Source organism: Panthera tigris, chromosome B4 (genome assembly GCF_018350195.1).
Source record: "Panthera tigris isolate Pti1 chromosome B4, P.tigris_Pti1_mat1.1, whole genome shotgun sequence".
NCBI classification, from domain to species: Eukaryota; Metazoa; Chordata; class Mammalia; order Carnivora; family Felidae; genus Panthera; species Panthera tigris.
Window position 1 is genome coordinate 78,057,760 of NC_056666.1, and position 12,261 is coordinate 78,070,020.

The following is a 12,261-nucleotide window of genomic DNA, read 5'->3' on the forward strand; positions in this document are numbered from 1 at the left end:
TCTTCTCTTGTCTTGGTTCATGGCCTCTCCCCTCCTGCCACTTAACTTCTTGCACAGCACCCTCATTGATTGTGGTTCAGACTCCCAGTTCCTAGCTCCCACCAGTCCTTCGCGTGGTCCTGAGCCTGGAGCCCACTTCCTCTGAGCCCACATGGGCTGTCCCTAGTCTGGGTGATGCCGGGCTCAGGCCTTATGGGAGGGGTTCAGCAGACTAAACTCAGGAATGTGGGTTAGACATCCTGGATGTCTCACTGCTGCCTGCAATTATGGGCCTAAATGGCTCCCCTGCTTGGTGAAAGCATTGCCCCCAGGGCTGACTTTTAACTCCTCTCCTGGCCTGTTATTTCTCTGCTCAGGTCTGCAAGTTTGAAGCTGTCAGGGAACAATCAGCCCCTTTGCTGGAGGAGGGCTGGGCCGCCCACCCTACGTCAGTGTCCTCAGAAAACAGTCTGGTTTTGGGAGGGGATAGTATCACCTTGAATGACATACAGAGTAGGGAGGATGGACACAGCTTCTGCCCAGGGGCTTGGGCTTCTCAAGGAAGGCATCCCAGCATGAGGCCAGAGGAAGTGGGCAGAAAGACCAGGAAGGAGTCTAGCCAGCAGTTGGTGCCCCCTCCATCCCTCCCATCTCCCGAGTCCAGCATTCTCCATTCTGAGGGAAATGGGGAGGGTCTGATGTGCACTGGGGACTGCATCCCCATTCCAAACAGAGGGCTGGACACCGAACACATTCCACATGCATTTAATAGACACATTCCAGGGAGGGAATGTGTCTCACTCCCAGCAGGCAGCTCATAAGCACCATGAGACAGGTGGGGCTGACAACCTGGCATTGAGATGGCCTGGAAAACACTGACTCCCTAACTCTGCAACTGGAAGGTGGGGAGAAGGAAGGAGGAGCTGAAGCGGGGGAGGTCTCTGCATGATAAGCTGAATATGAATCTTGAAGGAGGGCGGGCAGTGGCACAGGGAGGGGACAGGAGCACTGTGGGGACTGCCAGGAGGGCAGAGGCTGGCTTAAGTTGGGGAATGGGGTTTAGCCAGGGCACCAGGCTTCCTTCCCAGCAGCACGGGCAGGCCTTGTGGAAGGGCAGAAGAAGGAGAAGGACCCAGGTATCCTGTCTACGAGTGCAGGCAGGCCAGGTCTGCAAGCAGTCAGGCTTCAGGGCAGGGGTGAGGAAGCGAGGTGGCCGCACTTAATGCTTGTAGCTCTTCCGGCTGGAGGATGTGGTGGAGACAAACTTGACACTGGAGCCACTGCCCCCGAGGCCCCGGCTGCTACTGGTACTGAAGCTGGAGCCACCTAGGCCTGCACCCAAGTTGTGCCCGGTGCTGGTGGTGAAGGAGTAGCCGCTGCCCCCACCTAGACCCAGGCTTCCACCTCCAGTGCTGCTACCACTGCCGTAGCTGCTGGAAACGGTGGAGGTGACCACAGCTGCCAGAGGAGAGGAGACATAGTCAGAATCAAGGGCAGGAGAGAAGACACCTAGGGTGTCAGGGCCTGTGCCCTTAAGTCTGTGGGTGGGGGGGTGGGGTGGGGGTGGGGGTGGGGATAGGGTTGTCTGGTCAGGCGGCTGCTTTATTCCCTGCCCACTTGGTGAGATCTCTGTCCTGTGCTCAGCCCTGTTTTCTCTGGGCTGTAATGCCAGGCAGCCTTCCAGTCTGGAATGGCTTCCTGCCTCCCCTCTGCTACTTTGGTGCCTCGCTTCCTTCCAGAACTTAATGGAGACTTCTGTCCTCCAGGCCGCTATCCCATCACACTCGCCTGTGGCTCTGTCCCCGTCTCTCTCCGTGGGCCTGGCTCTGGTGTCTCCTTTCCTTCTCAACGGCATGTACATGCCTCCCTTAGTGTCCCCAGCCCCCACACCCTGAATCCCAGAGTGGGGCTGGAGTCATCTTGATAGACTGAGGGACAGATGAGCCACTGGCTGGCCAACTCTGCTCCCATTCTACCCCCAACCTGTCTTTTCCTAACTTTTATAACCACCCAATCACCTTCAATATTCAGTACCCTATCTGGGGCTCTTCAGAAGGGAAACTAAAATAAAAATGGACTCTGCTATAGAATGAGTTGTGTCTTCCAAAAAAATGTGTTGAAATCTTAACCCCAATGGCTGTGAATGAAACCTTATATGGAAATGGGACCTTGCAGACAGAATCAAGTTAAGAGAAAATCATTAGGGAGGGCCCTACCCCAGTATGACTGGTGTCCTTCTAAGAAGAGGAAAGGCATCCACGTGAAGACAGACACATAGAGAAAGGGTCAGGTGATCACAGAGACAGCAATCAGAATGATGCAGGGCAAGGAACACCAAGAGTTGACAGCCACCTCTGGAAGCTAGGAAGAGGTGAGGAAGGAGTCCCCTCCAAGTGTCAGAGGGAGCAAGGCCTTGTTGACGCCTCCGCTTTGAATTGCTAGTCTCTAGAACCGTGAGACCCTACATTTCTGTTTTAAGCCACCCAGTTTGTGGTACTGTGTTGCAGCCCTAGATAACAAACACTTTCAGGTGCTTTCAAGAGAAAAGAAACTTTAGAGGTTACACCATTCATCCCCAAAACTGGCTTTGGGGGTCTCTGGAGCCACTAGCCAAGGGATTCAGTGAGGGAGGACACCTGGGTAGTTCAGAGGGCTCTGGCTTCTAGAATCATCGGTTACAATAATCAGTGCTTTTGTGAATCCCGCATCAATGAAAACCAAACTCACTCGTACACTGTGAAAGTCATGTCTGTTAGCCTCACGATGCCAGCACTGAGCTCTGTGAATGAGTGTTCTTCATACTGCCGGGCCATTCCAGCTTGCCAACACCCTTCCTTGTTCCTGAGCAGTGGCACCCAAATGCCCTGTCTTATGTGCTCTCACTACCTTGGAAAACCTTGGTAACCTTCTGTCGTTTATCCTCTGCAGAGCATAACTGAGTGGTAGGGCTTCTCTCTACACTGTTCCGGAAAGGGGCTGCCTTACAGCAAGGACCTTGGACCCAGTGTGAAGGCTCCCTTTGAGGGCCAAGGGCAGACCAGGGTTTCATAAATCCCGTCTGTGCTAAATGCTCATCTCTGAGCTAGACCTGCACCCCCAGCAAGAAAGGTGTGGAATCCCGGGAGGTGGGGGGTGGAAGCTGTGTGTTTTCTAAACCCATGCAGAAGAGTTCCAGCAAACCTCCTATCACCCTCTCTGTGGTGTCTTTCACTTGCAAAGAGGTTAGACTTGGGACATCAAAGATTCTCTCTTAAAAAAAAAATTGCAGAGGCGCCTGGGTGGCTCAGTCAGTTAAGCGTCCGACTTCGGCTCAGGTCATGATCTCACGGTCCGTGAGTTCAAGCCCTGCGTCGGGCTCTCTGCTGACAGCTCAGAGCCTGGAGCTTGTTTCAGATTCTGTGTCTCCCTCTCTCTCTGGCCCTCCCCTGTTCATGCTCTGTCTCTCTCTGTCTCAAAAATAAATAAGTATAAAAAAAAATTGCAGGGGCGCCTGAGTGGCTCAGACCGTTAAGTATCTGACTCTTGGTTTCAGCTCAGGTCATTAACTCATGGTTCTGGAGTTCAGCCCCACACTGGGCTCTCTGATGTCAGTGGGAGCCCGCTTTGGACCCTCTGTCTTGCTCTCTCCTCCCCTCCCCACCTTGCATGCTCACACACACTTTCTCTTAAAAAAAAAAGACTCCCAATATAGCTCTCATTTTAAAGAAGTTAAGACCTCAGACCTCAAAATGAACCTGATTCGTGGGCTCCCCTCCAATGCCACATGCACGCCCTCCACCCTCCCACACGATGCCTGTCCCCAACCACATGCACACCGAATGACGTGAGAGGATGTCATACTCACAGATGTTAACTGGAGAAACACCCTCACCACTCAGCCTGGTTGGGAGGAAGGGGGAGAAGGAAGGTTACTATTACGTCCAGCAGCTTGTGGGCATTTGAAACAACATTTCTGCAATTAAGTGCATTCAAGAACCCTTTATTATTTTTATTGCAGAAGTAATGGAGGTTGAAATTATTTAAATACTAGTAGTATTGAAAACAATAATCTAATGAATGAAATAATGTGGAGTTTGAGGTTCTTAGGAGTAAACCCTGTAATCTCAAAGACACATTTTTTTGGTTCAAACTAGGTAGACACCTGGAGAAAATTAAAGCTAATCATACACTAGGGTCAGTTGGAAAGGCAGGGCTTGTTAAGGAACAAGGAGATTTTTCTCTCAACAATGGACTGTTGTCATGCACTGGGCAGTGCTGAAGTGATTATAGGTGTGGAGAAGAGTCTGAGTCATAAACATAACAATAACAATAATCAGCCTATTATTGTAGCAACTAGAGTAATTTTGCTTTACCATGCTAAGGACAGAACTGGCATTCATTCATAAACACATACTTAGAACATTAAAAGGACCTGTTACCTACATTATGCTGTTTAATTCTCTTAGTGACCCCATTAAGTAGGTATTATGATCTCAGTTTGATGGATAGGGAAATGGAAGCACAGAGAAGCTGACAAAGTTGTCCAGTTTTGAAGCCAGACTCATTTGGGTCCAAAGCCGTATCTCCGGCCACTAAACTGATTGATTGCTAAGATTTTCTCAACACTTACTATGTACCATGCATTGTTCCAAGAACTTTATGTGCATTTCCTTGTTTCAACCCTCTGAATAATGTACGAGATAGAAACCATGGTTATCCTTATTTTACAGGTGAGGAATGGAATGGTAAAGTAATCTGCCTTTGGTCACACAGCTGGTAATTGGCAGAGCGCAAAGGTCCCACCGAGCTTTGGGGCTCTGATGGTTTGGCCACTTTATTCCATCACTGAATAAACTGAGGACCAGGGAAGGGATACTAACTTCCCTAAGGTTATGCAGCTAGTTTGTGGTAGGTCTGTACGCCCAGATCCCGGGACAATTTATTCTCAGCCCAGAGCCTTTCATACCACATATCCAGACCTGCCACATAACCCAAATTCTCCTTTGATAGAATTTGATTACCTAGGACCTGATCAGATCCTAGATTTCTACAGGGTGCCCAAAGCAGTTGTACTTAAAATAATGATTTACTGGCCTGGAAAGAAATTATGCCTGTTTTCTTTTTCTTTCTCATAGTCCAGTTCCACCTGCATTTTGCTCCCCTTTCCAGGAGAGAAGGGGGCCACAGCAACCCGAGCCCCTAGAAATGCTCCGGCAGCTGGAATAGAGCAGGTGCATAGCCCCCCACCTGCATTCCTCGCCCTCCAGCAGCTTGCGGTAGGTGGCGATCTCCACATCCAGGGCCAGCTTCACGTTCATGAGCTCCTGGTACTCCCGCAGCAGCCGGGCCATGTCCTGCTTGGCCTTCTGCAGGGCCTCCTCCAGCTCTACTAGCTTGGCTCGCGCATCCTTGAGGGCCAGCTCTCCACGCTGTTCTGCGTCAGCAATGGCCGTTTGCAGGCTGGAACACTATAAGAAAAGGAGGAAGCCGTGAGCTTTACTGACAGCCCCTGGAGGTGCAGCGCTTCTTGGGCAGGGGTCCTGGAAGCATGGCAGAACGACCCAGGAGAAATGAGTGTGCAAGGAGCTCTTGGCTCTGCCCAAACTCCACCTGCTTCTTGACGCTGTCGATCTCGGCTCTCAGCCTCTGGATCATCCGGTTCATCTCCGAGATCTCTTGCTTGGTGTTGCGGAGATCATCCCCGTGCCGGCCTGCTGTGACCTGCAGCTCCTCGTACTGATGGAATTAGAGCAGACTCAGTCACTGCATCGGACGCCTGGGCTGGGCACTCCCTGTGTGCACAGCCTGGCTCTCAGTGCCACCAGCAGGCCCACCCATTCACTAATCATTCACACATTCCCTCGCTCATTCACTGAGGTGCTACTTCTTAGGCACATCTACTTGCCAGGCATGTGCTAGGCTCTGGGAATATCAAAGACAGCATAATCAGATCCTTGCTTAGAGTTTATTGGGGGAGATAGACCTTAAATAAATTAGCATATTATTGAGTTGATATTTCCAAATTGGGATAAGTTCCCCTTAGGAAGTGAACAGGGGAGTGTAACAAAGGAATCTGACCCAGATATGGAAGTTGTGGGGATGGGCCCAGGGAAGTCCTTCCAAAGATGGAGGTGCTCCGGCTGCGTGTTGGAAGATGGGAAGGGGTGACCTAAGTCACAGGCTGGGGAGAAAACATTCCAGACAGGGGAAATAGCCTGTGTGAAGACCCTACAGCAGGAAAGAGCATGGTGAACTGTAGGAGTGGGAAGGTGACTTGGTCACTGTCCTTGGGGCTTTCAGTCAAGGGGCATACATCCAGACCAATGTGACCATGAATTTTGGTAGCCCTCCAGATGTCAGTGCTGGGGGAGCAGGGGTGTGCTGCAGGGAATCCATGTTGGATGGAGCCGGGCTGGGGGGCACAGTTCTGAAGACTTTGTAACAAAATCCCGCATCTGAGGGAGCTCTCCATCTGGTGGTGCATATCCAGGATGCAGTCATTTAGGAGAAACAAATGCCCCCTGTCTCTTGCCCACACCTTTACCGAGGAAGAAGAGTCCCTGCTGGAAGGAAGATCTGTCTGGCTTTGAAAGCGCTGAGTGGCCCAGCTGCTCTGTTTCTAGATATACACAGTTAAAGGGAACAACAGGCCCCGCCCCCAAAGAGCATTGTTCACTGTAAATCAGCTACTATGAATTTCAGCTTAAGCGCATCCCACCTCCACTCACTGTCTGTCTCTGCCTCCACTCTGTGCACACGTGGCACCTGACACCCTCTTCCTTCCTTCCTACCATGTTGCAAGGATAGGGGCTAAGGCAGTGCACTGAGCATGGCAAAAGATGGAATGCCACATGCAAGTGAGCTCCTGAGTCTGAAAGGGGTCTGGATTTGTCAGGGAGTTGATCTCATGGATTGGACTATCCAGTCTACCACACCCTCCAAAGCCAAACCTTCTTCTGGCCATCTGTGACTTTGGACAGTAGCTCTCCATGGTCATCCCCACACCCCTCTTCCTGATACAACCTCTCTTGCTTGGCTAAGTGCCCATTTCTGCCTTCTAGCCCCACAGGACTGCTTATTCAGCCTTAAATACCATCTCCGTCCTTGGTAAGCTATTGTCCCTGGATGCTTCCAAATGGACTGAAGACCCACCTCTTCTTGGAGGCTTTTTATTAACATGGTCTTTTCCCTTTCTTGACGCCTCCCCTTCCATTTACTTCATGGTCTCTCACACCAAAAATAAACTGTTTGCAGTTTATTTAGTTACAACTCTGTAACCCTACTTGACATACATGTGTCGAATGAATAAGCCATTTAGAAATAGCTTTATGACTATTTCTTGGTTGTTTCGGAGTCTCACCCAGCCCCAACAAAATCATAAGTGACGTGGGGACGATGGCTGTCCTGAGCACTCAACATTGCCTGGCCACATATTAATGTGTATGGTTGGGTTTCCATACGCATTTCAAGTTGACTTTGCATAGCACCAGACACATCTGCCATGTTGAAATGAACAGAAATGCTCATGTATTTCCCGAGGTTTGTGGCTAATAGTTACATGCTTATTTGGGGCTTCTGATAATACTAGTCCCGGAACCTATCATAGAGGTGCCCACACTCACCTTGGTCTGGTACCAGGACTCAGCCTCGGCCCGGCTGCGGTTGGCAATGTCCTCATACTGAGCCTTGACCTCAGCGATGATGCTGTCCAGGTCAAGGCTGCGGTTGTTGTCCATGGACAGGACCACAGATGTGTCACTGACCTGGGTCTGCATCTGGGACAGCTCCTGCAGAGCAGTAAACTCAGCGTCACCAAGGCATGAAAAGGAGGGATCTTGAAATCACACAATTGACTACCCATCTAGGTCAAGAATCCTTTCTTTGGCATCCCTGGCAGGGATTCTTCCAACCCTTCCCTGGGCACTCACAGCTATTTATGGACTCCTATGCCAATCGCTGAGAAGTTTCTGGGTCACAGATCAGTGTGATGGGGGTGTGTCCCCCAGCATAGCTTCCCAAGACCCCTACCTGTGTGTTTTCCTTGGGCATGAAGGGTGGCTCAGTGTTCTCTGGTCCAAATTATACTAAGCTGAATATGACATGTTGATTGATATGCCAGCATAAAATGTTTCTTTAGGATAGAGTGAGGTTTAGGACCCTGTTGCCCCCCATACAATGTGACTTCATCACTCTCTACTTCTCTCTCCCCTTTAAAGACCCAGGTCTCTGCCTTCACAGTGGCAGTGCTGAGAATGAGGCATCTTCAGAGGGCAAGAAGCACCCTGACCAATGAGCTGAGGGGCAGTTGGCATTTTTGAACTTTTTTGGGAGGGGAGAGGGAGAGGTGGTCTTAATTCTGTGGGAATGCTACCCAGGGACTTGGGATTCGAGAATTGGCACTCCTTCCTTGCTATGCTACGGGGTGGAGGTTTGAAGCCTTGGAGCTGGAGTAGGGTTTAAGGTGGCAAGATTTCAAGCAGTTCTCCCAGGTCCCCATGATCACCCCAGCCCCATCTTAGAGTATCTGGGCAAGATGCTGGGTGGAGTCCCTATATAGATAACATTGTCTGCAGCATCTTTTTCTTTCCAGGCTCCAGACCTAGGAGGGACAAAAACATTTGCAGGCTCTTACCGCCTCAAAGAGCATCCGTAAGAAGTTGATCTCATCTGTCAGAGAATTGACCTTGGCCTCCAGTTCCACCTTGTTCATGTAGGCTGAGTCCACGTCCTAGAACAACAGCACAGGATCCTTCTCTGACACCACGGCCCCAAGCAGTGAGTCCAGAAGAAGTTGGACGGACTCCTCCCTGGCCCTTCCAGGTTGAATTTTAGCAAACTCTGAGTCTGGGGTTTGGGGTTGGGGTGGGCGACTGCAGAGAATGGGAGCTTGAGTTCCCTGAGCTCACAGAAACCCAAGCAGGGTCAGTGGGACCATAAATACAGAGGGAGCCTTTTGGCAGGTTTGAGCTCTCCAGATACTGTCAAGGGTTATGGGACATTTCTTGGGAGTCCCAAGGGTTGAGTCACCCCACACTCCAAGATTCAGTTTCGAATCTTCTCCTTTGAGAGACTTTTCCACCTACCTTCTTCAGGGCCACAAACTCATTCTCAGCAGTGGTGCGCTTGTTAATTTCATCCTCGTACCTGTAAGCACAGAGAAGAGGAGGCGTGATGTTGAGCAAGTGTTCGGTTGAATTCTTCCAGGCTGAAATCTTCCCTTGCTTCTGGTGTAGCAAGAGTTCAGAGACCTCAAAGCCTTTCCAGCTCTTGCACTGACCTGTGTGTGACTTCGGGTGATTCACTTAACCTCTATTTCTCCTTCTATAAAAGGGGAAATCATTTCTTCTGCCAGAAGTTTTTTTTCTTCTTTCTTTTGTAAGACTAGAAGGTGAGCATGGAACTTATAGGAACAGAAATGTGTACTTATGCAACTCCATCGTCTTAGAGATGCACAATTCCAATATTTAAAAACAATTTGTGGGGTAGGGGTGCCTGAGTGGCTTAGTCAGTTGAGCATCTGACTCTTGATTTCAGTTCAGATCACGATCCCAGGGTTGTGGGATGGAGCCCCGCGTCGGGCTTAAGATTCTCTCTCCTCTCTCCCTTTGCCCCCTCCCCTGCTTGTTCTCTCTCTGAAAGAAAAAAAATTAATTTTATGAGGTAAAATTTGTCTGTTCAGGAAACTTCTGGAAGATTCTGATGAATCTTCACCAAACCTCAGAGCAGCTGTGTAAGTAGTATGCTTTTAGTAAGTAGAGTAGTAGCTCCACCTCGGAAGCCAAGGGTAAGCCAGCTAAAGGGTTAGGGAGGATCATCCCTTTTTGTTGGATACCTCAAGTACTGCAGCCTGGATGATGGCCAGTGAACTTTTGCCTCCCCCAGGAGGATCGCCTTGTTTACACTCAAAAGCGTTTGCCCTGGAAATGCAACATTTCAATAGTAGAGCCCACATCCAGCAGAACTAAAGAATATGCTGGCTGTGAAATAGTATTATGCTTTCCAGAGTAGCAATGTTGTGTTTGATGATGCACACATCCCTTTGAGGTCATGTGGACAGATTAAAATAGACTTCTTGTTAATAGTGATGCATGAGATGGGAGTCCATTTGTTATCCCACACCATGCTGTCTTCATCTCACGGGATATTGACTGCAGGTTCCAAATCACCCTGCTGGCACTGGCATTGGCTCCTTTGCACCCAGCTGGTCCTTATAAAAAGGAGCCCTGGGATGACTGTGTGTGACCAGGAGCCCATCTCCCACTTACCTGACTTTGAAATCTTCCACAATATCCTGCATATTCCTCAGCTCAGCGTCCAGCCTGCCCCTCTCAGTGGTGACGCTGTCCAGCTGCCGGCGGAGGTCATTGATGTAGGCCTCAAAGAAGGGCTCCAGGTTCTGCCTCACCGTCTTGGAGCCCTGCTCTTGGAGGAGCTCCCACTTGGTCTCCAAGACCTTGTTCTGCTGCTCCAGGAACCGCACCTGCAGGGAGGGAGCAGGAAATCTTGAGAAACTGGGGAGGCAGAGCCAGACCCTCCAGTTAATAAGGGAGAGAAGAAAAGTATGCTTTTTACCTGATACCCATCTGTCAGCTATATAATTGACATCTCCAAAAGGAAATGAGAGAGCCCTTGAAGCTACCCCCACAGTTCTCTGGGGCTTCCATAGAACTGGTGTGCTCAGCTCAGAGGTCTCTTTGGGGAGACTCTACTCTTGGGTTGAGGGTCTGGACAACACTTGCTCTGGGTTAGGTTAGTTTGCTCAGTGGAAACTTCATGTGGAGAACAAGTTAACTCTTCCTTCAGAGTTGGCTGAACCAGCCAGGTGGCTCCCAGGGAGGATGAGGGAAATTTCCACCAGGACCTGTGGGGTGATCTGGCCCCACTCGCACGGGACCTGTCCAGCGGACGGCTCTTCCATAGGGTGTGCTGGTGGGGGCCTGTCTAAGAGTTCCTGCTACCCGGACCCAATGGCACAGATGCAGCCCCCCGCCTCACCTTGTCGATGAAGGAGGCGAACTTGTTGTTGAGGGTCTTGATCTGTTCCCGCTCCTCTTTTCGCACCCGCTGGATGGAGGGGTCGATTTGTAGGTTGAGGGGAGTCAGGAGGCTCTGGTTGACGGTGACCTCTTGGATGCCTCCAGGGGGGCAGACGGGGAAGCCCGAGGCCCCATAGCCTCCTCCGGCTCCGCCCCCATTGCCAAATCCACTGGCGACCCCAAACCCGCTGCCGGCCCTGCCACCAAAGCCACTCCGGAAGCTGCCGCCGCACCCCCCGATGGAGACCCGCCTGGTGCCCCCCAGGTTGTAGAGGCTGCGGCTCCCGAAGCCTGCCCCAGCGCTGCTCATTCTTCCCAGCCCCGTGCTGCCTCCCGTGGAGCGGGCCACGGAGATGGAGCTGAAGCGGGAGCGGCCGGTGGCAGGGGTGGTGGCCGAGGCTGTGCTGAAGCCCCTGCGGCTGCCGGTCTGGAAGGTGATGCTGGACTGCCTGGACATGGTGGCTGAGCGAGGCTGGAACGAGAGCTCCCGACACGGGTGCGCGTGAAGGGGGATGGAAGAGACCGGGCATCTGGGGCTCCCCGGGCCGCCCGGGCTTTTATGGGTCTCGGGGAGGGGCGGGCACTGCTGATGGAGGCCTCTGATGGCATCCCCCAGGCATTTACCAACCCTGAGCTCACCCTCAGCGCCCCTCGGAAACGCCGGCAAGGCCACTGGTTGGTTCCCCTGGCATCCCTCCCCCACGTGGAAACTGCTTTCCAGTCGCAACTTGATCAGCAGACGAATGAGAGGCACGCTAATTGCTTTCAGTCATGTCCTAATCATGCATCTCCTAATGGGCTTTAAAAACACCACCTCATTTCTAAACCGCTTTCTTAGGCCTGGGACCCACTCCCTCCTGTGCAAACATTGTGTGTCAAAACAAGTGACTGCGATTCCCCTTCCCCGTTTCCCAGGCCTTCTTCCTTGGCCCGGTGTCCTGTTCCTGAGCGTTTCCTCGGGAAGTACCGCCTGCGCCCCCTCCCGCAGCTGGCCTTCCAGGTCCTGAAAGGCCCACTGCACACATCTTTCTTGGGAAGGCACCCGGTTTTGATTGCCCCTTTCTTTTCCTCAGAAGCTGCCCTCTCCATTGTGCAGGTCACACCTGACCTTCTGGAGCAGGAGCTTGTGCGTGCACGCACACGTACGTCCTGTCTGTTCCACTATGGTGCTCTGGGGAACAGACCCTCTGTCTGCTGGGGAAGGTTGTGGGTGGACCGAGATAGGTTTGAATCCCGCCCACCACTTACTAGTTGTGACACCCTGGGC

The 12,261-nt window shown here is 51.5% G+C and overlaps 1 protein-coding gene across 1 annotated transcript; it reads right to left on the reverse strand.

Annotated features, from left to right (window-relative positions):
* Positions 1–852: 852 nt before the first annotated feature.
* On the reverse strand, positions 853–11,516 carry LOC102968895 (keratin, type II cytoskeletal 75). The gene is made up of 9 exons (XM_042992357.1): positions 10,954–11,516; positions 10,224–10,438; positions 9,042–9,102; positions 8,591–8,686; positions 7,581–7,745; positions 5,569–5,694; positions 5,206–5,426; positions 3,824–3,858; positions 853–1,437 (listed from the first exon to the last, which is right to left on the reverse strand). Exons 1-9 carry the CDS (start codon positions 11,449–11,451, stop codon positions 1,199–1,201), a joined length of 1,656 nt encoding a protein of 551 aa, XP_042848291.1. The 5' UTR covers positions 11,452–11,516; the 3' UTR covers positions 853–1,198.
* Positions 11,517–12,261: the final 745 nt, after the last annotated feature.